The sequence below is a fragment of the Acanthopagrus latus genome, chromosome 24 (genome assembly GCF_904848185.1).
Source record: "Acanthopagrus latus isolate v.2019 chromosome 24, fAcaLat1.1, whole genome shotgun sequence".
Classification (NCBI taxonomy): domain Eukaryota; kingdom Metazoa; phylum Chordata; class Actinopteri; order Spariformes; family Sparidae; genus Acanthopagrus; species Acanthopagrus latus.
The window spans coordinates 3,241,569-3,265,311 of NC_051062.1; the positions used below are offsets into that span (position 1 = coordinate 3,241,569).

A 23,743-nucleotide genomic window follows, 5' to 3' on the forward strand; every position below is an offset into this window, starting at 1 on the left:
AGGGCGCGTTTCATACAGCCATCAGACTCAGCTGCACACACTACAATGGGGAAAGTCTACGGAGCTCAGCATTGATCTGAAAGAGCACGTTATTGATTTGAACAAGTCAGGGGAGTCACATGGAGCTATTTCAAAGCAGTTACAGGTCCCAAGATCAAATGTTCTAACAACTGTTTGAGTATAAAGTGCATGACACAGTTGTGTCACTGCCACCATCAGGAAGGAAACACAAACTATCACAGGTGTCAGCGTTGCAGTGCTATGGCCCGAGAGGCTGCCATGCAAGAGAGAAGCTCTCGCTGCATGTGTGGCACCTGAAAGCACAACAGAAGTTTGCTGCCAATACATGGACAAAGAAAGAACCTTCTGTGTTACAGATAAACACATCAAACGTAGTTCCCTGGGAGTTAGAAAAGCAAGAATTTACTAAATAATTAACAGAAGACTCAAAAAGTAGCAGTTTATTCATACTGCAGTGGGATAACGAGCCCAAACACACCTCAAAGCTTTGACAGAACTCCTTCAAGACTGTCATAGACTCTTCCCCCGTGTTGGTTGGTCCAGTGCCTGCTATCATTAAAGTCGGTGGGCGGAAATACTAAAGATATTCTAAAATTCATGAAAATGTAACTTTCATTCATATTCTATTTTTTTATATTTTCATTTGTAATTAAAAAAATATATAGTATTAACACTAGTAGTTTCATTATTTGTGTCAGTGCTGTTAGACTTACAGCTACAACATTGAAACAAAACTTCTAAATGATATAATAAATACACTAAAGAATGAATAATAATCAAACTTGGGTGAATGCTTTACTGAATTTGTTTTCTATTAGACTGTATCAGGTCATAAACTGGTACATTTATATTATTGTTAAAATGTAAGTTGCGCTCTATTTGATTAACTTAATCAACCTGTATATCTGAAGCCTTGATAAATATACACTCTTCTGCATTAGGACTGTATGATTAATCTGGAAATGACAAGACTGAGAACAATTTTACAGGATTTTTCAGGAAATCCTATTACACATTGTTTTACCCTGTAATTTTTCATTTAACATGAACAACAGCAGAGATAAGTAGCCAGCTATTGTTAAACAACATGATCCTGTGAGTTGAACAGTATGACTATGAATATTTTGTGCCTTTTCTGTCAATAGGTCTGCTTAAATCCTAAAAAAAACAATCTTTAAATATGCCATTACACTGGTTTTGTGTAGTACAATTCACAGTGTGAAAAAAACCCCCAATGATTCATATAGTCAATTACAGTAGACAGACATTTTACTGTGTATTTTAACTGTATTCATTATCAAGAGCATGTCTGCACACCCCCAAGGTTGAGTACCTCCCTTCACAACAGCAAGGCCTCAGTAATAAAGGGGTTTCATGGACCGTGGTCCACTAAACACCTCGCATACAACTATTGATCTGTCCTTTAAAAGCTCCCTGTTTTCATCTTCAGGGACATTTTAAGGGGATATCCCCAGGAAGTGCCGTTCTAATATTTCTGGTGTTGTTGGTACTTTGAAGTGCGAAGTCATAACAGTGAAAGTCAATTCATGTTAGTCATGCCTTTTTCCCCAGAGTGAACAACTATAAAAAAAAAATAAAAAAAAAAGAAAGAAAGAAAAAGCAAAGACTGTGGACAGGGGCTGTGTATGAAAACAAATAGTCTGCTCTAACTTTCCCTCATCTCTTATGCCTGGCAGTTAATGGACTTTTACAAAAAAGAATAAAGTCAAACATTAAATAAAATCGCATTATTTCCGATTATGGAAGAAAGACAAAGCAAGAGTTGGGCTTGAGGGAAAAAAACATATTTAGTATATGTTCAGCAAACGCAATCTAAATATAGCAATGGTTCTTACAGAGGTGGTTTGACAGAATGCTATTTCCAGTCGTCTCCCTTCATTTTGGGATTTATCTAGAGAGCTCGGAGGTCACCGGCAGCTGCCAGAGCAGGTATGGGCCTATTCGGAGGCTTAAGTCATCAGTGACAATTTTCCACACAAAATGATAACGGCTGAAAATGGAAGGACTTCTGCGTCAGAGTGGTTACATAATCGCTCCAGATCTCCCCCCCCCAACCCACCCAAAAAAAAGTCAGAAGTAGAGAGGAAGACGGGAGGACGGAGTGAAGAGAGAGAGAGAGAGAGATAACTACAGAGACTGGAGCGGAGGAATCCTCCTGAAAGTCAAAGCTCAGAGGAGGTGACAGAGTGCTTGAAAATGTTTTATATAAGGTGAAAATACAGCGCAACAGTCAGCTTTGTTGTATAATAGGACACAACCATTTGTTCCGCAAAACTTTTATCACATCATACCCTAAGTTTCGAGTGTTAAGCACAAAAGATAAGCACTAGCAATTTCAGCAATAAACAGAAACACAGATGGATCACTCAGTTAAAGCAGTGTAATAAAAGCGCTCCCTCGGTCTCTCTTTAAATAGATCTCACAGTGCAGCCAGCGAAACGGACTGCCGTGAAACTGCTTCATCCCCTCTCAGTCATCCAAACTCGGCTCTGCTTAACCTGCGCTTCATGACTGGATTTGACGGCTTACTTCCGTGGGACTGCAAGCTTTCACCTGGACTCTCACCGTCACTGCTTTTTATTAGTTACTCGCGTTTGTTTGCAAGAACATCCCAGGACGCCAGATACCTTGAAATCAAACTGGAAGCATGGGACGTGTTGCTCGGGAGCTGCGTCCACCAAGTTCTAACATAAGGAAATGCATCCGTGGTCATTTTCTATTAAATTGTCAAGATGAGAAAAGACAATATGAAAAACACTGGGAATGTGGCCGTGGCATCAAGTGTTGGACTTCATGAATATGTACATTAATAAGTCTGTACATAACGTCACACAGACAACACTGGATCTCCAGGAAGCAGTTTTTGCTTTTGCTGCTTCCAGAAATCTTCAGGATTGCCTTTTTATGTGAGAGTAGTGATATCAATTTGTGAAGACACTCCAAGTCTGCAACTTAGCCCCTGAGTGACAGCACTGGAGGCAATTTGTCCTATTTCATACATTTTTCACATCTGCAGTAGCGTTACTTTAAGTGCAAACATTTCATTGCAGTGTAGTGCTAGAGAATGTGAGTACTGTATACAGTGCATGCTTGACCACTGTCAGAGAAATGTAAGACATTGGTCAATACTAATTCACTCTGTGTGGTTGCGCTCACAGCCGCAGCAGAATGAAGCGGTTTCCCAGTAGCTGCACTCTTCCAATCTCAGCGAAACCACAACTCCCAGTCCGCTGCACTTTTCATGACCTGAGCCATTAATGAGTAATGACAGTGGTTATATTCTCATGCCTTGGCATTTTTACATCACTGGTAGCCTGCTGGCCTCTCTGTAATGAGTAAGCCACGTCCTGGCTGGGACGCTGGTTTGCAGACTTTAATGCTTGCCAAAGTCTTCTGATGCACCACAATCAAACAAACAGAGTTGATTTAATCCCCCTTGATTTTTCAAACAGTGACTATATTTCGTCTATCTGCTCCCTGTTTCCCCAAAGAAGCAGATTAGCTCTGATGACAGATTAGCGTTACTGCTCCTTGCCGAGCGCTTTCACACGCTCCTGTATGTGCGCCCGACTGAGCAAGACACAAAATTAGTTTTGAATAATGGGAAGACGGAGCGTAGGTAGAAATGTGACAAGAGATAAAACTTTGTTAAGCATTCCATGCTCGACAAAGGAGAGCGTCTCAGTGCCGCCCACAGCCGTGCGCAGGAGGACGATAACTGAGCAGGTGGTAGAGTTTTGGAGGAGGATCTTCTGCATTGTTTGTGGTCATATGGGATTTCTGGCTGAAACACTTCGGCAGACAAATGCATTCAATAACCAACAAAGTGATTTAAAAAAAAAAAAAAGAAAGACAGAAAACTAGCTTTGTCGACTCTAAAACTGAGATGATGCAGCATAACTGTCCTTTTTAGGTACATAATAGTGACATGACAACAGGCAGGGGTATAAAGAGGGTGCAAACACACTTCTGAGGCTGACAGTAACACTGCAGAGACCTCTGACTAATCTGTTTTTCCCACATTGCTGGATTAAAGGAAGCCTCTATACAGTATTTAAACGTGTGTGTGTGTTTGTGTGTGTGTGTGTGCAGAAATCCCTCTCGGTGACATTGTGAACCGCAGCACTGTGCATTTGAGGATCCCATTCAGTCCGCGAGCCGACTGAAATACTGCATCTAATCCAAACTGTGCCACAGTACGGATCTAAGAGGCACACTTCGAACAGGTAAAAGGGCGATTTAAGAGGGGATACAGGCTTGAATACGGCACACATGACTTGGGTATTAAAAACACTAATACCATTTTACAACTCGGTCCATTATCGAGGGCCTTAGAGAGAACAGGATAATGGATTTGAGATGAGTGTTAACATGCATTACAATTCATTTAAAATTGGAAGGGAAAAAAAAGGCATGAAACTGCTCCCGTTCTCCTCATTTCACAAGAAGCGGTTCATCAGAGAGTTTGTTAGCTATCAAAACACAACATGAAAGGCATTTTAACAGAGGTGAAGACTTTCATTTTCTCCTTTTCAACCTTCCGATTGCCTCAGGTCAGCTTGAATTAAAGTCATTTCTGTTGCCATTTTGGAAAAGTTAGAGTAGTGGACAATTATTATAACATAGCAGCTTCAAAATGATTTGGATCTCTTGTTTCCACACAATGAGAGGAGAGTTCAGTGAGAGGATAGGATCACAGTGTTACTTACATGTATTTTTCAAAATAACATTCTTTCAACATAGCATTGTTAAGCTGTGATGAGTGTTGTTTGTAGTTAGCAGCTACATACATGTACGTCTTCATTCGTTTTGTGGACTCAGAGGAGTCCTACAGCCTGCAGGAGTGTGGGGTACTGGGGTCGTTGCTATGAGCTATCTGGTCCCTGTATAAACAAAGTGAGAGCTGTGTCTGTATACTCGGCACAAAGTGCAGTATGTTTCCAGTGGGTGTTGGACCCCACCAGTGCTGCCCCTACATGGGCCAGGGGTCCCTTCACTTTCAGTTTAAAGTAACACAAAATGTTGTGTCCTATAGACATTTGTGTTAGGAATTGAAAAAAACTGGTAAGAGTGTACTAACATAGATGAACAGTTGTCCAAGGGTGTAAGGCATATTGAATAAATCTGGCACAGTTCATCTGTTTCGCCAAACTCACTTCCTTCATGCAGTTTATTCCACTGCATCATACAAACTGAGCTGGCATCACAACCGTAGTGTTCCCATCTAACGATGGTCCCCAGTTTCATTTACGTTTCAAATCGTGTCTTGAATTGGTTTCATAAATCGGTCAACATGCTCTGTGGCCGCACATTCCTACACATTCTGCTGATTAAGAGAGCTTGTGTTGCCCAGTGAATTATCACCTACTCTGACACGTGTGGGACAGTATTTGCATTCACGGGGGTGTTTGCCACCTCGTGTTTAATTCACCATCACAGCTTTGATTTTGTGTGTGTGTGACTACCTTACAATCACAACACTCAACAAGTGCAATAGTTCAGAGTTGGTGGATTGAACATATTTACACACAGCTACACCTAAACCACAAATGTATGATGTGAACGCTCACATTTTCAGTCTAATTTCACATACTTGATCAGAATTACCAAATTGTGTTGGGCTCAGTAATCATAGAAATCAAATGTTATATTACGCCTATAGTATTTTTGGCCTTTTTGGAAATTCCAGACATGTTTGTCCTATCAAGCGTCTGATCAAAAGAAGGCTTGTCTGACATTACACGTCTTTAAATTCAGGTCGTTGTTTTCTTACGACCTGTGAAGTGGATGAGGTCAACCAGGTTTTGTCTCCACTCTTTTATGATGTGTTATTTAGTGAAAAGTGATAATGGGCAGCGTTTTTTTTGGACCCATTTCAGCCTCAGTTCAAGTTAACAAAGGATGGAGAAGGAGCTGGTGTTTTGTCACCCTGGCACAGCCTTAAAATTATTTTAACCGAGCATATAATTGAGACTCAAAAGAGTCCTTTTCGGCAAAAGAAAAAAGAAATCCAATTTCCCATTAGCAATAATCCCAAAATGATTTTTTTGCTAGTTTGAAAAGTTGCAAACAATATAAAATACAATTTATAGTTCAAATCAAGACAAAACCACAGAAAAGCATGACAAATAGTCAAGGCTGCTACCGTACATCAGAATGTAGATTCTGGCATTGTTGGAGGGTGTTACATATAGTTTCACTAATTTTGTCATCATGCTGTCTCTATTCTCTTTTTCCTTTTTCTAAGGATTAATCAATTATTAGATAGAAATACAATTTAAAAAATCAAATGCCAGCTATTTTCATAATCAGTTAAACTTTTCAAGCAATAATGTCAAACATTTGCAGGTTCCACCTACTTAAATGTAGAGAGTTTGCTGCTTCTTTGTTATTTGTGATAGTAAATGAAAAATCTATTCTGTGGCTGGACACATGAAGAAATCACTCTGGGCTCTGGGTTCACAATTTTTGTACACTTTAGAGAATAAACAATTAATCAGTTAAATATGAAATAATCTGATCCATCTATAAAGAAAATAATCATGAGGTGCAGCTTTAATTAACACATCTGTGACCAGTGTAAAGACTATCTTACCTGCATCAGCTTTTCCCAAAGCAGCCTTTATTCTCCTTTCTGCTACATTCAGGATAAACTCAAAATCCATGGCCAAGACACTCACACACACACGCACACACACCTGTAAACACCAGCCCATTGGCCCTGTGAAAACTCAGTCCTCAAACTGCCTGGACTCCCCCACCACTGCCTCTGACTTGGACACACACACACACACACACACACACACACACACACACACACACACACACACACACACACACACACACACATACACAGTGAGACAGATATGGCCATTATGTCATGCCAGGGCTGTCATCAAGCAAAAGGTTAGCACAGACAAGGAAAGAAGTCGGCTCAAGTGTGTGTGAGGGAGCGATAGAACAAAGGGGGAGTAAAGAAGTGGCAGAAAGAGATAAAGAGAAGAGGTGCTAAGAAAAGGCTACAGAGTAAGAAGTCATCTGTGATGGAAGCCACTTGGTCTTCATATCAGTGTTTGCATTATATTTAGCTTTTCTTTTGAATTTACTTTTATAGTTAGACCAAAAGTCTTAGGTTAGCTTTGGCCTTGTTTCCACAAAAAAAAACATACTTTAATGGACGTAAAAGCTTGTAACACAGCTGGAATAATGCACTTATCATACCATGATTTGGGGTTGTTTGTCAATCTACTGCTTCAATGTAAAGAATTATCTTTAATGCTGAACTAAAGGCCAAACACAGTACTATAGATAACTGCTACTGAGCCAGCGTCTGTGTACAATGGTTGAAAGCTAGCCCACCTTGAGTTGGGATTATATTGTCAAAAGAAAAATGGAGCGTATAATCGGCCTAGTGCTTTAACACGGTGACTCTGTATATCCGGCATCTCCAGCCATGCCAATTAAACACATTTTTATGCAGCGAGTCAGCTTCTTATCATTGAGAAAACACTTCTTGGTGGAGCCTTTGATGCCCTGCTGCTTTTTAAGTGCACTTGGGAAAAAAAAAAAAATAACACTCAACACTCACTCCCTCTTGACAGAAACCTGGAGCGAGAGCTGTCCAAACACACACACTCACACTCACTCCCTCACACACACACACACACACACACACACACACACACACACACGTGAATGCACACAGACGCACGCAGTCACCTTTCCTCTTTTCCCTAATTGCTTCATTTTGAAAATTATAGTGTTTCCATTGCTGAGTCACACTGTAATCAACAACACTGGCTGTTTTTTCGTTGTTCGACACCCTACAATAACTGCTGTCTTTCACCTTAAGGAATGCAACAGGGCGGTCGATGGCAGATAAGAGGTCTAGTGCCTTAACATTTGACGTTTAATGCACCGGCTTATACTGAAGAAAGATGTTTAGTGAACGGACCTGTACAATACAGACAAAATATACATACGGCATTGAAAACATCATGGGGAAAAATCTCAAAAGCGCCTTTCCTTTTTAAGAAACAATGCACCTGTTGCCAGGGTAGGCCACAGACCACAATGGGGTGGGCATTTTATGTGGGGAAACTACTTTCTACCAAATAAATAGTCCCTTACGTGAAACAGTGAATGTGTCAAATCAACATTCAGCAGCAAGTTTATCCATTCAGACTCTCAGTGTCCTCCCTGAAAGCTCAGAATATACCGTCTGTCTATTGGTTGTATGTAAAAAGAAAACTGCAATCCATCTAAAACAATATATCTAGCATATCAATAGTTGGAGCAGAGTGCCGATGCCCTGCTTGCGTCAGCAGCTCCATTCGCGCTCTTCCATCAGCGGCTCGTTCACGCGCTGCCTGGCCACCAGCTGTTTACTAATGCTCAGTCGTGTTCAATCAGGTACGCAGCACAGCCATTATGACCTCACACCTCTCACTGCTACTCTGCTGATGTACTCGTGTCAACATCGCCGGCTGCCACAGTCTCCCCCACCAGCCCAACCAGCTTCTTGCGCGCTAAGTTGCTGATTTAAAGCGACTCTAATCAATATTTCTAAGTAATAAGTAAGCATACATATGAACATACACAGTCTCGTATTTCAGATTAGGGTTAGGGTTATTGTAACCCTTATTTAATCATTTCTTATGAGTGCATAAATAAATAAACAGGTAATATATGTATATACAAACATTAAGTATATCAACCATTATCTTATGTATTATATCATATATATTGATTTATTTTGTCTTCTATAAACATGTACCATTCCCATAATTAATTACATATGTTATAATAATTTAGGTATGTATTCACCACCATCCACTTACCTCTCACCATGCTTATCTACATATCTACACATCGAATACAAGAACCATCATAATCCCCTGGTGGATTTTTAAGCCCTTCTGCATCCGTGTACCTAGTGAAAATCATGTTTTTCTACAAAAAAAAATTTAAACTGGTTTGTGTTTGGACCTCGATTCAACTTCTGTACCACAAACCCATGCAGAAAAAACTTGTGAGTGTTGTGCGTACAGTCAGAACTTTTAGATTTAGTTTCCAGCTGAAATCACAGTCCCCTCTCTATCGAAGAATAGTTTTTGAATATTTTAGATCATTTTTTCACCCTATACAGTATTTGTGCTGTTTGAAAATCTACAAGGTCAGTGTATTTGAATGCTTTTGACTTTAAGAATAATGAGTTAGTGTGATCCCCACATCCAGCATTATGAACTAAACCTATGACTCTTTTCTGTAGTACAGAGTGATTGCAGTGAACTTTTATATGTGTGGCCCCAAACCTCTGCACAATAGCTCAAACACTGAAAGGTAATAATTCTGTATGTCAGCATATGAGATCGATTATAATAACAAAAATATTAATTATGGGTGCTTTAATTGGTGCATGTTTTCATACTAAACTGTAATCAAGTGTATGAGACAACAGCAGAAGCCATAAAAAAACGTAACATCTTAATTTGCATAAGAGATATTGGATCAGTTTTTTTGCTTCTTCACCTGCAAAGCTTAGTTCAGTTTGGTTTATTCTGGTCCAATTATATAACTGACCTGTGTGACAACGCTGTACGTGTTTGTGACGGGTGTGATTAGTTGACAGCTTGCAAGTGTGTGTGTGTGTGTGTGGGTGGGTGTGTTCGTGTGTGTGTGTGTGTGTGTGTGTGTGTGTGTGTGTTTGTGTGTGTGTGTGTGTGAGGTATGACGTACATGTTCAGATGAAAGCAGACAAAGTCATAAAGTCTTTCTGCAGACTCAGTGTGTTCGGGACGACGAGGACATGGGCTAATGAGTCCACTCACACACTCTCACACACACACACACACGCATCAAGGGAGCATATTAGAGGACTGCACCAAAATCCTCTGTGCGACCTTAGAGGACAGACATCACTATGATGTCTGTCACTATTTTGTCAACTCATCACTTTTTGGACAATGTAACTGCATGCAACTGTGAAACAGTCAGAGAGAGAGAGACACAAAACTGCCTTTGTGGCCAGCTTGATGAAAACATGATGAGGATATAGTGTATATAAACACAACAAACTCAACAACATAAATCTAAAGTGTGTGTGTGTGTGTGTGTGTTTGTGGGCCTTTCACTTACAGAGACAGATCCAAGTTGGCACAAACCCCACAGCTGTACTCCAGTGTTTGAATAAAATATAAAGTACAATGCCTTAATGGCAACTCTCCAGAGGTGAGCCGGCTTGTGTGTGTACGTGAATGCGTGGACGCACACGCCCACATGTGCTATAAAGGGTGAAAGTCTCTATCTGGGTCACGCCACGCGGGACACAAGACATTGAGTAACTTTGTGCCTTATTCCTTTTAACAATGAATGATACTGATGCTGAGGGAGTCCCATTTCCAACACTGGAAGTCCATTCACACAGTTTCAGCTGTCTCGAACAGAAACAGCAGCGGGACCTGACCTCATCACCGAACACATATTTAAAGAAAGATGAGTTCCGGGGGTTAAGTCTGCCTACACACACACACACACACACACACACTAGTCATTCACAGAAGACGATGCATGCATGTACTCAACTGTTGCTTGTTAGCTGACAGAAGCCTCTCCTATTTATTGAACAGTTTGAAATCACGTTCGCATGGGGTGTCTTTTAATGCAGCTGCAAGGCTCCGAGTGAGGAGCGCATTTAACTCTCTCTCTCGCAGGACTGCTAAAGTGACAGGTAGTCGTGATGTAACTTTTACATTGTGGGAGCTGTCCAGCAGTCAGCAGTCAGAGCTAGCTCGCCTATCCTGGCTAGCTGGACTTTTAGCTCATTGTTTTTTTATCCTTGAAGTGTTTTTCATCGCACTGTGCCATGGCAGCTCTTGGTGGAATAATACTTGGGTTGAAGGTATCAAGGTAGCTTTTTGGACCCCTTGTTCCCCCTTGTTGTTTTCATTCATTTATTTTTTTTTCCCTTTATTTAGACCAAATCCTCCCATTACTGAACAGGGTAGAAAGCAGTTGAAAATATAGGAGAGAAAGCATTCTGGGCCGGACTCCTCCACCCCTAGCAGCCGGATCAGCACCTCTGTCATATTTCAGTAGCGACAAGAGTGCTGTTATAACACATAAAGTTGTTTTGTGGGTCGGGATGGGTTGGGGTTGGTTCTCATAACAGGCTGGCTAGGTGCAAGTCATAAGAAAAACGTGCAGACAGGGGGTTTTTACAGCAGGGCACAAGACCAAAGTGAAATTGAAGAAATACCCTTTGTTTTTTCCCTGTTGAATTTAGCCGTGCTAAATAGTGTGCCCCCCCTACTGAGCCACTCTACTCAGCCTCTGATCTGCCAGAGCAGGTAAATCATGCCAGTCCAACAGTGATCCCCCACATCCACAGATGGAAAAAAAAAAAGTGAACAAAGCCAAACTGACATTACACTCCGGTGTGGTTTCAATCATACAGGCAGCTCGTCCGATCGCCAGCTTGTGTGATCGGCCCGCTGCGACCTGACACTGGGGCTGTGTTTCCTCAAAGGTTTAGTCTCTTTCAGCTATTTCCCTTGCGTTTCTTTCTGCCACAGCCTAAACGCATCACTGTTGAAACTTTAACCGTAGATAGTGACAGAAACAGAAACAGATCTTTAAATAGAAATTCATGATAAACATTTTAAGGAAAAAGGCGACTTGAGGGCGACACTGAAACTTTTAGCTCGCTTCTTATTGAGTTACCCACGGACGTACTGATGCAAGCCAACATATACCGTGCACTTCCCTCCACACTAAACAAAGCTGTTTCCTCTCCTCCCAGTGGATCTTTGCTAAACAGTGCAATTCAGAGGAAAAGCGCCAACAAATGCTGAGTCAGCGAAACTGCCACCTCCCCGTCCGCGGCCCGCTCCATATTTCACCACCAACTGCTGTGTGTATTACACTTAAATCCACACATGCACACTTAAACGCCATGGGAGAGACTTCATACGCTTTCTTTAATTAAAAGAGAGGGCGACAGCTAAATTGTGCCTGCTGCTATAAATCTGCGAGCCCGGCTGCAGGAAGCTGGCGGGAACTCGCTGGTTTTCTCTCGGAGACGGTGCACAGCACATACTGTTCTTCTTTGCATTCACACTGCGCGTGGGCGGGTGAGGCATTCTTTCATTAGCCGATCACCTCACGTGACAAATCGACATATGCAAAGGCCGAGTTTCTGAACTCTCGTTTGCAGTCACTTGCATTTAAGTATCTAAACAACACCTCTACGGTTGGCGTTACACCGAAGACACAGAGCCTGTCACAATCGTGTTCAATATAGTATAATAGCATACTGTCACATCTGGATTGATGAATAATGGATTAGGATACAGGACAATTAATGATTGAGTCAACAAACTAGTGAAAAGCACAAGTTTACCAGAGTCCAGTGTAATGGATTACATTTGTATACTTTGCCACGCAGACCTAAAGGTATTCAAGTTACAATTACATAAAAAGGGGAAAGCAAGTTGAGAAGCTAATGTTTTGTGTTTTCATTTAGCTAAACATCCCCTGCAGACATGTATTATGGCATACAAGAAAATACAAATCGTTGTGCCTGACATGGTTTAAGCAGAAAGCTGCCATCGTGACAGTGGATCAGGATTGGCTTCTAAACCATCTGTGATGTCACGAATCATACCGGAAGGCCCGCCTCTTAAAATCAGATTTTCACCGAGCACATAGAAAATAAACACAGCGAAGAAACAGCCCCCTAGCATCAAACTCTGCACATAAACCATTCTGCAAAGTCTATCCAGTTCTGGCAAGGGGGGGTTGGATTTCGATCGATCAACTAATTTGACAAACATAACACTGACTCAAGGTCCATCTACTGGCTTGCTCAGGAGCTCCACATCAGTCATTATTCAAAATAAGTTTAATCTTTCTTTTACCTGCTAGTCTGATCAAGATCTGTACCAAAGGAGGTGTCGGTCTTCATACTGCTGTTATCAAAAGGGCCAACCAGAATTAATAAAAAGTTCATAATAGCTGCTTTAATCAAAATCAGGCACTGTTTCATCTCTCAGTATATTGTGGCCAATCTAACAGAAAGACAAGCACATGTAATATGTTCAATGGAAGTGTTCACAATATCATCATTTATTTATTTTAACTTCAAAAGGACAAAAATCACACATGAATATACCAAAAATGAAACAGTGGCTCATAGACTGTCAATTTAATGATTTCCACGACTAAAGACGAAGTTTGAAACTGCAGGGCGACTTCAGTGGGGAGGTTGGGCTGAGCGCTGTTAATATCCCTGTATCACAGGAGTGCACACACGCTCTCTCATGGAGCCAGCAAGTCTAGCTTCAAGCCAATTCATCAAAAAGGCAAAGAGGAGCACAATATAAAAAAAGGAATTATGGTGGAAACACAGAGCCCAGAGGACACAAAAAAAAACATAACCCGTCATGTGACACTGAATATTGCAGGCAGTGTTGTGTTGGCAAGCGGCGGAGAGAGGGGCTGTGGAAATTCTGCGGTTGGTACAACTGTTCCGTTCTGTTAAGCAAATTGGTCCGTCCACCTGCGCCAACACATCGGTATTGACTTTGTTTTGTTTGGTCTCACCTTTAATCTGCGAGATTAGAGGATTATTTCTGGCGCTAAGGACTCGCTGCTTTCGTGTTTTTCCCACAGATAACTTGTCGATCGCACATGGTGGGCCGTTTTCTTGAAACGTCTGTTGATTCATACAAATGCGTTCCTCAGGAAAGGCCCACCAGCCTTTCGTAAAACTATTTATATTGAATCACTGGTATAGAAAGAACAGATTGTTTTATAAGACAATGTCACCGAGGATATGTACGACTTAAAGTACAAATGTCTTTCTTATACACATATCTGTGGTCAATGTGATGACGCATACTGTGTTACGTGTGCCATCATTTGATTCATTACGTGCTTGTTCTTTCGACACATCAGCACCAAACCCAGAGGGACAGTGCTTTCGCAATCACTCAAACAACTGGGGGGGGGAAAAATGACTCTTCAGCATTCAGGAACAAAGAGAAGACACAGCAATAATGTCTTTGACCTCGTCACACCATCAGAATATCCTCTCAGTCCATTTTCTTTTTCTTTTCAGCGCTGAATGTTGTGACTGCTCGGTGGTTTTCTCCCACAGCACCACATAGCAACCGTAATGTACAGACTAATGCAGCAAAAAGACTTGGAAAGTGCCCACAGTAATAGACATGACACTGTAACAGAGTACAGTGTGCATGGGCTTGTTGATGCTCCATCTAGTGAATGTTGGTGGGACACACTTAAAAAAGAATGCGTTTACACTGTTTACACTTTGTTTGTAGTCAATTGTTGAGTCTCATTCCCAGGTCATCAAATACTGATGCTTTGGTTTTGAATTTAAGGCCAAATACTTCCTAAAGTATTTGATGACCTCGGAATGAGATTCAAAAATCAACTATCTTTCTCCAGAATCGCCTTCCCTACCTAAGTGTTACACTAAGCAAATGTAAGCTTATGAAGTCAAGAAATTGTGAAAATTGCTGATCGCAACTTCCCCGAGCCAGAGGTGCTGCCTTCTTTCGCCCAAACCACAGTCCAAAACCCAGAGACTCTTTATTAATTCTCATACATGACAAAGAAGAGCAACAGATCCTTACATTCAAGAGGCCGGAACCAGAAAATGTTGAACATTTTTGCTTGAACGATTAATTGAGGAGTCACAAAAAGTGATGGTGCTATCTGTGGCTGAGTGTGCAAATTCCTTCATACAAATTCAATGAGTATAGATTATTTTGGCTGACTTTGCAGTGAGGAAGTGGTCACTGTCATTATCAACTAGTTTCTCAAAAATAATGATAATGACTCAAGTGTTCTAAATACATACAAGAAACTTTTAACTTGTTATAAAGCAGTCTAGGTTTAACACTGATGCCTCTGTATGACCCACATAACCAAACCAGACCATCAGTGAGAAGATTGTCCACTTCTAAATAGCTGTCGCAGTTATTCCACGCCTGTCAACCAGGTCAGGTTCTGACTTATTCGGGTCTGATGAGTCATACAATCAGAACTTTTTTTAATGGTGGAGTGGTGAGTTGGAATTAAGGGTTCGCACAGGAAAAAGATTTAAAAACAAAATAAAAAAGGTACTTTTGTCCACAGTGGTCGCCAAAATCAAAATAACTAAAACAAAGTTCCCTGTAGTATCTTTAAGGTCAATTGGTATATATTATATTGGCTGAGATTAAGGACTGGGTCACTTTGTACTATCTCAGTCTATAAGTTGTTTTGTTTTTTTTAAGGGTTAGGGTTAGATAAATGTCAATGTCAATCAGAAAGACCAAATGCTTTTCAATTATTTAGACAATTACACAAAACAACTTTTTGGTAAATCTAACTCACTGTGAGCCTTCCTTTAAATCAGTTGAAATAAAGGGACTGGATTTCTGCATGTAGACCGCTTTACCCTCTGATTGGTGGATGACTGCTCTACCCTCTAACCAGAGGAGCCCCCCAGAGACTAAGTAGGTGAAGATAAGTAAGTCGGTGACTCACATGGGGGTCCAGGGACTAAGTTGTGTCAGTTTAGGAGCTGCTGACATGAAGAGATGTGAGAACCACTGCTCTTAAACAACTGAAGCAGCACAAAGATACTGTCAGCAGCACCTGTGAAGCTCAGAGAGAACAACAGGCAGCGATGAATCATTTGGCCACTCATTAAAAACAAAATAATAGCGCCAGCCGACTTCAATGGTTGCCCTCTAAATACTGTGTCGAGGATATAGAGGCCAACTCTGTGATGCAGTGTCAATAAGCCAATAATGTCAACAATGTCCACCAGTGTCATTCTCTGCCACGCTCTCCATCAGATGGGAGGGAAAAAACAACCCGGTGTTAAAACTGAGCAAACTATTCAGTTTGGTCAAAGCTTTTAGCAAAACGTGTCTCGTAAACCGTCTGAAGTGCATGACTCAGAGAATCAAAGCACCGGCTGCTGAATTAAGCTGAGTTTCCCTCTTTTATTCTATCAAACTCCCTGCAGCCTGTTGATGAACACAGCCAGGGACATGTGACAGACGGGCTGTCCCAGATGATCTTTTGAAGTAACATCTGCACGGGCGAGCATGGCCGCACAGATCCGGGTTAGAGACGGCGGACGTGGTCGCCTGTGAGCGTGCCAAGCCTTGACTCGGTTGGACGGGAGGAACGGCTCACCTGGATGAGAAAAACTTGGATTAAACACTGCAGGACCCCCCTAAAAGTCCCTCTCTCCAAGGAGCTCCGCTTGAACACAGGCATCACATCCCATCCTCGGTCTCATGAGGAGGAGATGTTTGTGTTCACAGTCTGACTGAAATGTCTGCAGCCATGAGAAACACACACACACACACACACACACACACACACACACACACACACACACACACACACACACACACACTGTCTCCACTCTCTCCTATGCACTGCATATCCACAGTGGAAGTCTAAATAAGGCCATGTGCTGTTTAATCATGCAGGTTACTGGAGCCTGAACGGGTCTGCATGCTGCATTAGACTTGAGTTGTTTTTTTTTCTTTTCTGCAGCATCTCTGCCACGCACAGCACGCACGCACGCACTCCTCCCGCACGCACTTGCCACTGTAGTCAGTTTCCTGTGCTAATAAGTTATCACCTCCCGCCTCCCCCTCCCCTCCCCCCCCCTCCCCCCCACTGCCTGTAGTGCACTCACTTGCTGCACAATTGCGATTGCAGAGAAACACCAGCAAGCAGCTCCGAACAGTGCGGTCTCGGGAGCGCCTTTACGCACGCACATTCCTGCGCGCACGCACGCATGCACGCACGCATAGAGAAAAATAGAAATAAAAAAACAGGCAACAAAGTCTTTCTCTGTGACACCCACACCCGCACGTACACACACGGGAGGGAACGCACACATGTACACACACACACACACAACAAAACTCACCAGTTGGGTTCTTGTTTTTCTTGAGGCTCCTGCCACAAAGACACTGCAGCATATGCGATCCTTTGCTGAAAATGTTGTTCCAAATAAACCGCATGGATTTGGCCGAGACGGGGGAGGAGGAGGATGAGGTGCAGGAGGAGGAGGAGGAGGAAGAGGAGGTGGGGGACGAGAGGCGCTCCGGATGCGGCAGCCTAAAATTCACCCACCGCATGGAGGCTGGTCCGCCCCCTTGTTTGCATGCCAGCAGAGCCGGCCAGCTGTTGGGCTCAGTTCGGCGGTGCTTCGGCCCCCCAATCTGCACCATAGACAAGAATAAGAGCAGAAAGCCCGGCTCGTCGCCCGGTTTCTCGCCCGGTTCCTCCACAAGCCCGGAGACCAGCAACCGCACGTATTCCGCGTCGACGTCGTCCCCGTGCGGCAGGAAAAGAGCGACCGCTGCGGCGCTTTTCTCCGCGGTCTCCTCCCCGGGCTGCCCCAGCGGCCGGTGGTCCTCAGCGGCGGAGGACGGGTCGCTGCTGCTGCCGCCCGGCCGCCGCGGCGTGAAAAGCCCCCGAGCGCTCCTCTTCAAATGGCGTCGTCTGCCGCGCGGCGCGGGGAGAGGAGCGGCAGCGGCGGACAGGCATGCGGCGGCGCTAGCGTGAAGTCGGCGGTACGCGGCAGCTGTCGGCTTCTGCACAAAAAACCATTGCATATTAGTGGGGATGGCAGGGGTCGGTGCGGCTGTCCGTCCGGGGAGGGGAGGAGGAGGAGGAGGAGGGGTGCGGATGCCGTGCGTCCGTCAGAAAGTCGGTGGCATCCCTGTACCCGTACAGCAGGCAAGTATACTGCAGCAGGGGGGCTCCTTTCCAAACACACACACACTCGCGCGCTCTCTCTCTCTCTCACACACACACACACACACTGCACACACACGCTAGATGCAGAACGTGTTTTCCAGCAGCAGCAGCAGGAGCAGCTGCCTCTCCGGTCTCCGGTCAGTGGGAGCGCACGCAGCGCTGGACCGGGCAGGTGAATCACTGCAGGGGCTCCGTGCACTATCACACTCTGTGTTTCTCTCTTTAAAAAGTCCTTATGAATATTTCATCCGCGTTTCGGCCTCCACTTCTCAATAATCCATAAGCTCCAATGCGCCAAGATACTGCTGCTGTCTGTCTGTCTGTCTGTCTGTCTGTCTGTCTGTCTCCTCTCCCCTCTCCTCCTCCTCCTCCTCTTCCTCTTCCTCACCTTGCTGATGAAGAGCTGCTGGAGTTTTTGGCTCCGCTTCCTCCCCGCTGCTCCAGAAAAAAAAAAAAAAAAAAAACTACCAGGAGGGAGAAGGAGTAGAAGAAGACCGGGTCCGGGCTCGTGGTCCTCCCGCGCTCCTCTGGTGCTTCAGCGTCTCGTGCAGCAGCGCTCGAGATGACCGACGGCCGGTGGGGCGCGAGGAGGTGCGCTGCCTATCTATACCCAACCAGTGACAAAGCTGGAGCTATTAAACACCACACCTGTTCCCGTTGGCACCTTCAAAATAAAAGAAACCCCCCCCCCCAATATTTTTAAGTGAACACACTTTCACGTACCCTATATCTGGAAGTGTATTTTCTTTCTATTAGATATTTTTATTGTCGTATAATTTATTGAGTATTTTCTTAATCTACTAATTGTTCATTCTCATCAATAAACATTCAATGTAGCAACCAAATAATTATAAGGAGTAATAAGTAAATTTAGTCTGAATTAAACTGTTAATTGTAGAATAATAAGGTGGATGTAACAGCCCAAGAAGGTTCATAGTAAAGTAGGCGAATATAGCAGGGTAATTTTATTGTATGCACCTCTCTCCTTAAATTACCAGTCCTTTATTTCGTCTCTAGGCTTTTATTTATTAACGTTAAAAACGCATGTTGTAATAACCAAAACAACTAATGAAACGGCCTCAGTCTCCAACTAACAATACAACTGTGACATATATAAGACTTGAAATATGATAAGAACTTAATTCAAGTGTGCATCATACACATGACTTCCTCGTCATTTATTTTTCTATATCTGGCTTGTTCTGGTTTACCTTCGACTTTTAATCCGAAGGAGCCCGTTTCTTCCGGTTCGCCCGTGCAGCACTACTATAGCAGCTGCTTGCAGTTACGTAGACACGTGGTTCCCACACCGTCAGTATCTGGACGGACTGGATAGGTACCGTAACCGGCAACATTATTGGAGGGGTGGAGGGGAGATGCAGTCATTGATCTAACAGACCAACACATAGAGCGCTCTCTCTCTCTCTCTCTCTCTCTCTCTCTCTCTCTCTCTCTCTCTCTCTCTCTCTCTCTCTCTCTCTCTCTCACCCCCAATCCCTCTCACTCCCTCTCCCTCTCTGTCCCTCCATCTTTCATCCCTATCACTCTCTTTCAAACCTCTTTCTGTCTTTCTCTCTGGCTCGCAGACCCCTCTCTGTTTCTCTCCCTCCCTCCCTCCCCTTTCTGTCTCTCACCCCGCTCTCCGTCTTCATCCTTTTCTCACCCTCTCTCACCCTCTCTAACCCCTCTTTCTGTTTCCCTCCTCTCTCTGTCTCTCACCCCTCTCACCACCAGGTCTGCCTGACTGTGGATGTACACACATGTTGCGCGGCTCAGCTGGTCCTCTAGTCAGCTCGTCTGGCACGCTAACATCACTCAATCTCACTCGAGTCTCATCGGGTCCCTCGCATTGTTTCCTGTGGTTTGAAGAGGCGTAAAACCACTCCTTAATTTTGTAGATGTTTGTTAATGAAGTGTGGGCTGTGTGATGTAAAAAACAGAGCAGAGGAATGATGACAGGCTGCGCTGCCTCCTCTTGTTGAAGCGGAGCTCAGAATGCTGCAGTGGTCTGAGGAGAGCTGGCGCTGTCCACGGTGCTGAACCCTCATCAGCCGCTCCTGCTCACAGCGCCAAACCCACAACCACATCACACAGCTGAGGACTTGAATCTCTCTATGTATTTAGCAGTATTTTATGTATGAACTGCCTCTGATGTAATAAATGACAGAATTTAAAAAGTACATTCACAACATGAACAGGAATTTGTATCTAAAGGAAGCTCTGGTGAGCTGCAGTCAAAAATAAGTTGTTGTTTTTTTTTTTAGAAAAACTCAAATACAATAAACATCCTGATGGTGCAATCTGTATACGCTAAGTATTCAGATCCTTATTTACGAATACTAATATTTACTAATATAATACTAATATAATAATATACTTATTATATAAGTAATAATGTACTTATAATACTTTTCGCATTTTGTTGTACAACACAATGTTTACATAGTGCACCTTTAATCAACATTCACATAGAAAATAACCACATTTTGAATGACAAGGTTTGAAGGGTATTACACATTGTAATCTGAAAAGCATCTAAAGCTGTCAAGACAAATGTAATGGAGTAAAGGATCAATATTTGCCTCTGTGGTGTAGGGCAGTATACAGCTGCTTAAAATGGAAATCCTCACGGTATGTACAAGTACCTTGGATTTGTACTTTGTGCTGTGCTTACATAAATGTACTCAGTTACATTTCATCACTTACGTTCTATATGTCTGCACCACACGTCGCTGCAAATAAAAGAGAAACAAACCGGAGGCAGTCGAGCCATGAGCTATAGCTCCCAGTGTACAATGTATTTTGCATCCCTCATCCCTTTTTCCACTTTTACAACTCTTTAAACTCTGCTCAGCTGCTTGTGCATACAAATCCAAGCCAGCAATTGCCGCTTTTCCAACTCACTTTCACACTATATTCAACTTATCTGCTCATGCAATGCAGTGTAGCTCCTAATTATTACTCAAGCATGCAGTCTAGATCCCAGTTCATGGTAGATTCTGAAGTCTTTCACTTCACCCCACTTCTATAACATACTTCTTCACATGCATCTTCAAACAAATTAAAGCCAGTGATTCAGCTAAGCACTGACTTTTTAACATCCAGCATTTACACCATTTGATATATCTATCGTTAGTGTTTACAAAATACAAAGTAAAAAGAGGTCAGGTGCTGTTTTGCCTGTTCAGATGATGGGGAAAAGGATGTCATCCCCTTAATAAAGATAAACAAGCTAAAGATCGGACGGTGCGATTGGCCATTATAGCCCCCATCCAATAAAGGTTTATGGGAAATCGAGTATTAGCTCTGAGCAACAGCACATATATTACCAGCATGAAACATAACCCACTCACTGTATCCACCACAGCCTCGTTTGTTCGCGATGATTACATCCATCTATAACAGTTACTCTGACAGTGTGGTGTTTGGATGTTTTCACTTCCACACATACACACCTTTAATCCCTCCAGCTGCATTCAGCACACACACATGCGTGGGTTGGCGGATTTTTTTCCCCACGCTCCATTCATGACTTTTGAGGAGCTCAAGGCCGCAGCATGGAATATGCTGTCATCAAGGGGCAAAACATCGTCTGTGTGCACAAGGGCTGCCTCACCTCCGTGAGCTCACAGTCGCGGCTGCATGCATGTGAGCACAGTATGCGTGCCGAGAGTGACTCAGTGGGAATTCATAAAACAGCCAGCGATGACATTTAATCACAGTACTAACAGAGATAGAGCTAAATGATGCCTAGGCCCGGTTTTATTCATTTCTACCAGTGATGTGCACAAGGGGGGCTAAAGTGCCCTCTTGGGAGCCAAAAAAGCGTGCCAAAGTGCCCTCTTGGTTGGCAAAACACACAAAACTGCCCCCATGGCTGGTTAAAACATGTTAAACTTCCCGTTTTGGAAGCCAAAGAGCGTGCTAAAGTGCCCTTCTTTCCGCCCCCGCCCTTCAAAAGGTCTGTGTACGCCACTGACATAAGCTGCTCCATATTCTGGCGTTACAGCAGCGAGATACTTCGGTATCTTTTGCCACATGGCAGCAGGATGGACAGACTGTGGCTGGGGCGGGTGCTGTCTTACAGGGTGTCTTTAGTGCTGCTGGTGTTGAAGTCTTGGTTGATGCCTAGAAACCTGGTGCTGCATCATGGTGGGCTCCATGGAAGAGGACCTGCTCCCTCTGTAGATATAAAACAACTCATTCAAAAAGCTAACAAAAATATAAAGTTTCATGAATATTATATTAGATTTCTGCCAATTTCTAGCTGAATCCTGCATGCTGGACCTTTAAATAAAACGGAAGGAAATACAAGCCTGCTATTCAGAATATTTCTAAACTTCTTTAGACTTTTTTTTACTTGACTCAGTTTTTCTAAAATCCTGGTTGCAGCCTTGTGAGTCCAACAAAATACAAATGTCAAAATACAAAGCAGGGTGCTTATTTTCGCTTGGATTGCTGTTTCATCTGCATATTCAAACATAGAATATATGAAAACATAGTTGTCAGCTTGTATGCAACAACATACAACAAGCCAAAGTTTAATGGTTTAATGGTGTAAATTAGGTTATTTTCTTACCATCTACACCTTGTTGGCCCTTATATTCCACAAGTGATTTTTCTTTTTTGTTTTTTTACTCGGGAAACATTTTTTGCACATGAATACTGTCTGTGGTGATTTTTTTTTATGTTTAGCCAACCTACCTGTGCACCAGCAGGAACGTTCACAGATGGAAGCAGCAGTTCTTGTTATGTTGTATGTTGTTGCATACAAGCTGACAACTTTTTTTTAAAACCCCGAACACCTTGAGCGAAGGACATTTATGACTCCTTCCTGCCAAAAAGTCTGACAGCACATCTGAGCGGCGGATTTGTGGACTGAACGCCTGTAGTGGGCACATGCAGTGGACACCAGGACATTGGGAAGTGGGCTGCGCTGAGCCTGCTGCTGATGCATTGATCTGTTGGCTGCAGCTCAGAGAGGAAAGCACAACATGGCCCGCATCCAGGGAATACAATGTAACTGCACTCTGAGCCACACAGAGCGGACCACCAGCACAAGTGCAGCTGGACAGCAGTAGGACCCAATTTGGATGTAATTATCATGAGACCATTGCACAGTAATGCGTGTTTTGCCTCTGTTGAACCAGAAAAGCTGCTACTCATGGTCAACCAGAATCTTGTTAGAAAGAAATGTAATCTTCAATATAACTTCTTTACCGGCCTCTGCAAGTCCAGCGTTTGCAAACCGTCACGTGATTCTTATACTGACTCATGAGAGCTCAAGTAATCTCATATCAGAACCCTCAAGCGTGAATCCTGTTTGTCTGGCACTTTATCACTCTGAGAGCATCCCAGATGATCCAGCACATCCAATCTTTGTTATAGTACTCCACCACCTGCTGGTCATCATGGAAAACTACACGTGCTGCACACTGGAGCTTGGGAGCAGTTACAAAGATGCAATGAGTATCCAAGTGGGTCGTAGCATCAGAACAACAGAGGAGGGAGATGACAAGAGTTGAGGCCTATCTAGTCGGGATAAGGATAAGGAATGTTGCCTATTTGTATCACATGTTTTCAATAGTGTATAATCACCTGAACTGTCATCTCTTTTTTTACCTTAGATTGATACTTCTATATCTAAATTGTGAGCGGGTCCTCCTCCACGGAGTACACCATGTTGTGGCGCCATGTTCTTCGTAGCCTTGTGGAAAATCTGAGCATCTAAAAGAAAACTCCAGGCATAGAAGTCTTTTGACACAAGGACATAAAACGTAGCTATCCAACATTTAGTAAACAGGTCAGACAAATAAAGTTACAGTACACAGGCCACTGATGGGGAACTGCACCTTGTATGGCTGCTGCCATCATAGTACAGAAATTCATCCCTGCATCC

General features: G+C 43.1%; 2 protein-coding genes across 6 annotated transcripts in view; one reads left to right on the forward strand and one right to left on the reverse strand.

Annotated features, from left to right (window-relative positions):
- Positions 1-18,509, reverse strand: part of LOC119015382 (fibroblast growth factor 14-like) — a 65,096-nt gene extending 46,587 nt beyond the window's left edge. For 2 of the 3 annotated variants that reach the window (XM_037091311.1, XM_037091312.1), the window contains exon 1: positions 17,009-18,509. In XM_037091311.1, coding sequence (XP_036947206.1) covers positions 17,009-17,699 — 691 coding nt within the window. In that variant the 5' untranslated portion in view covers positions 17,700-18,509. Of the gene's footprint in view, positions 1-6,637; positions 6,756-17,008 lie in introns of those variants that run through there. The other variant, XM_037091316.1, reaches the window with a different exon arrangement.
- The window catches only part of LOC119015380 (cytidine and dCMP deaminase domain-containing protein 1-like), a 542,642-nt gene that overhangs the window by 485,645 nt on the left and 33,254 nt on the right, over positions 1-23,743 (forward strand). The window lies entirely within an intron of this gene.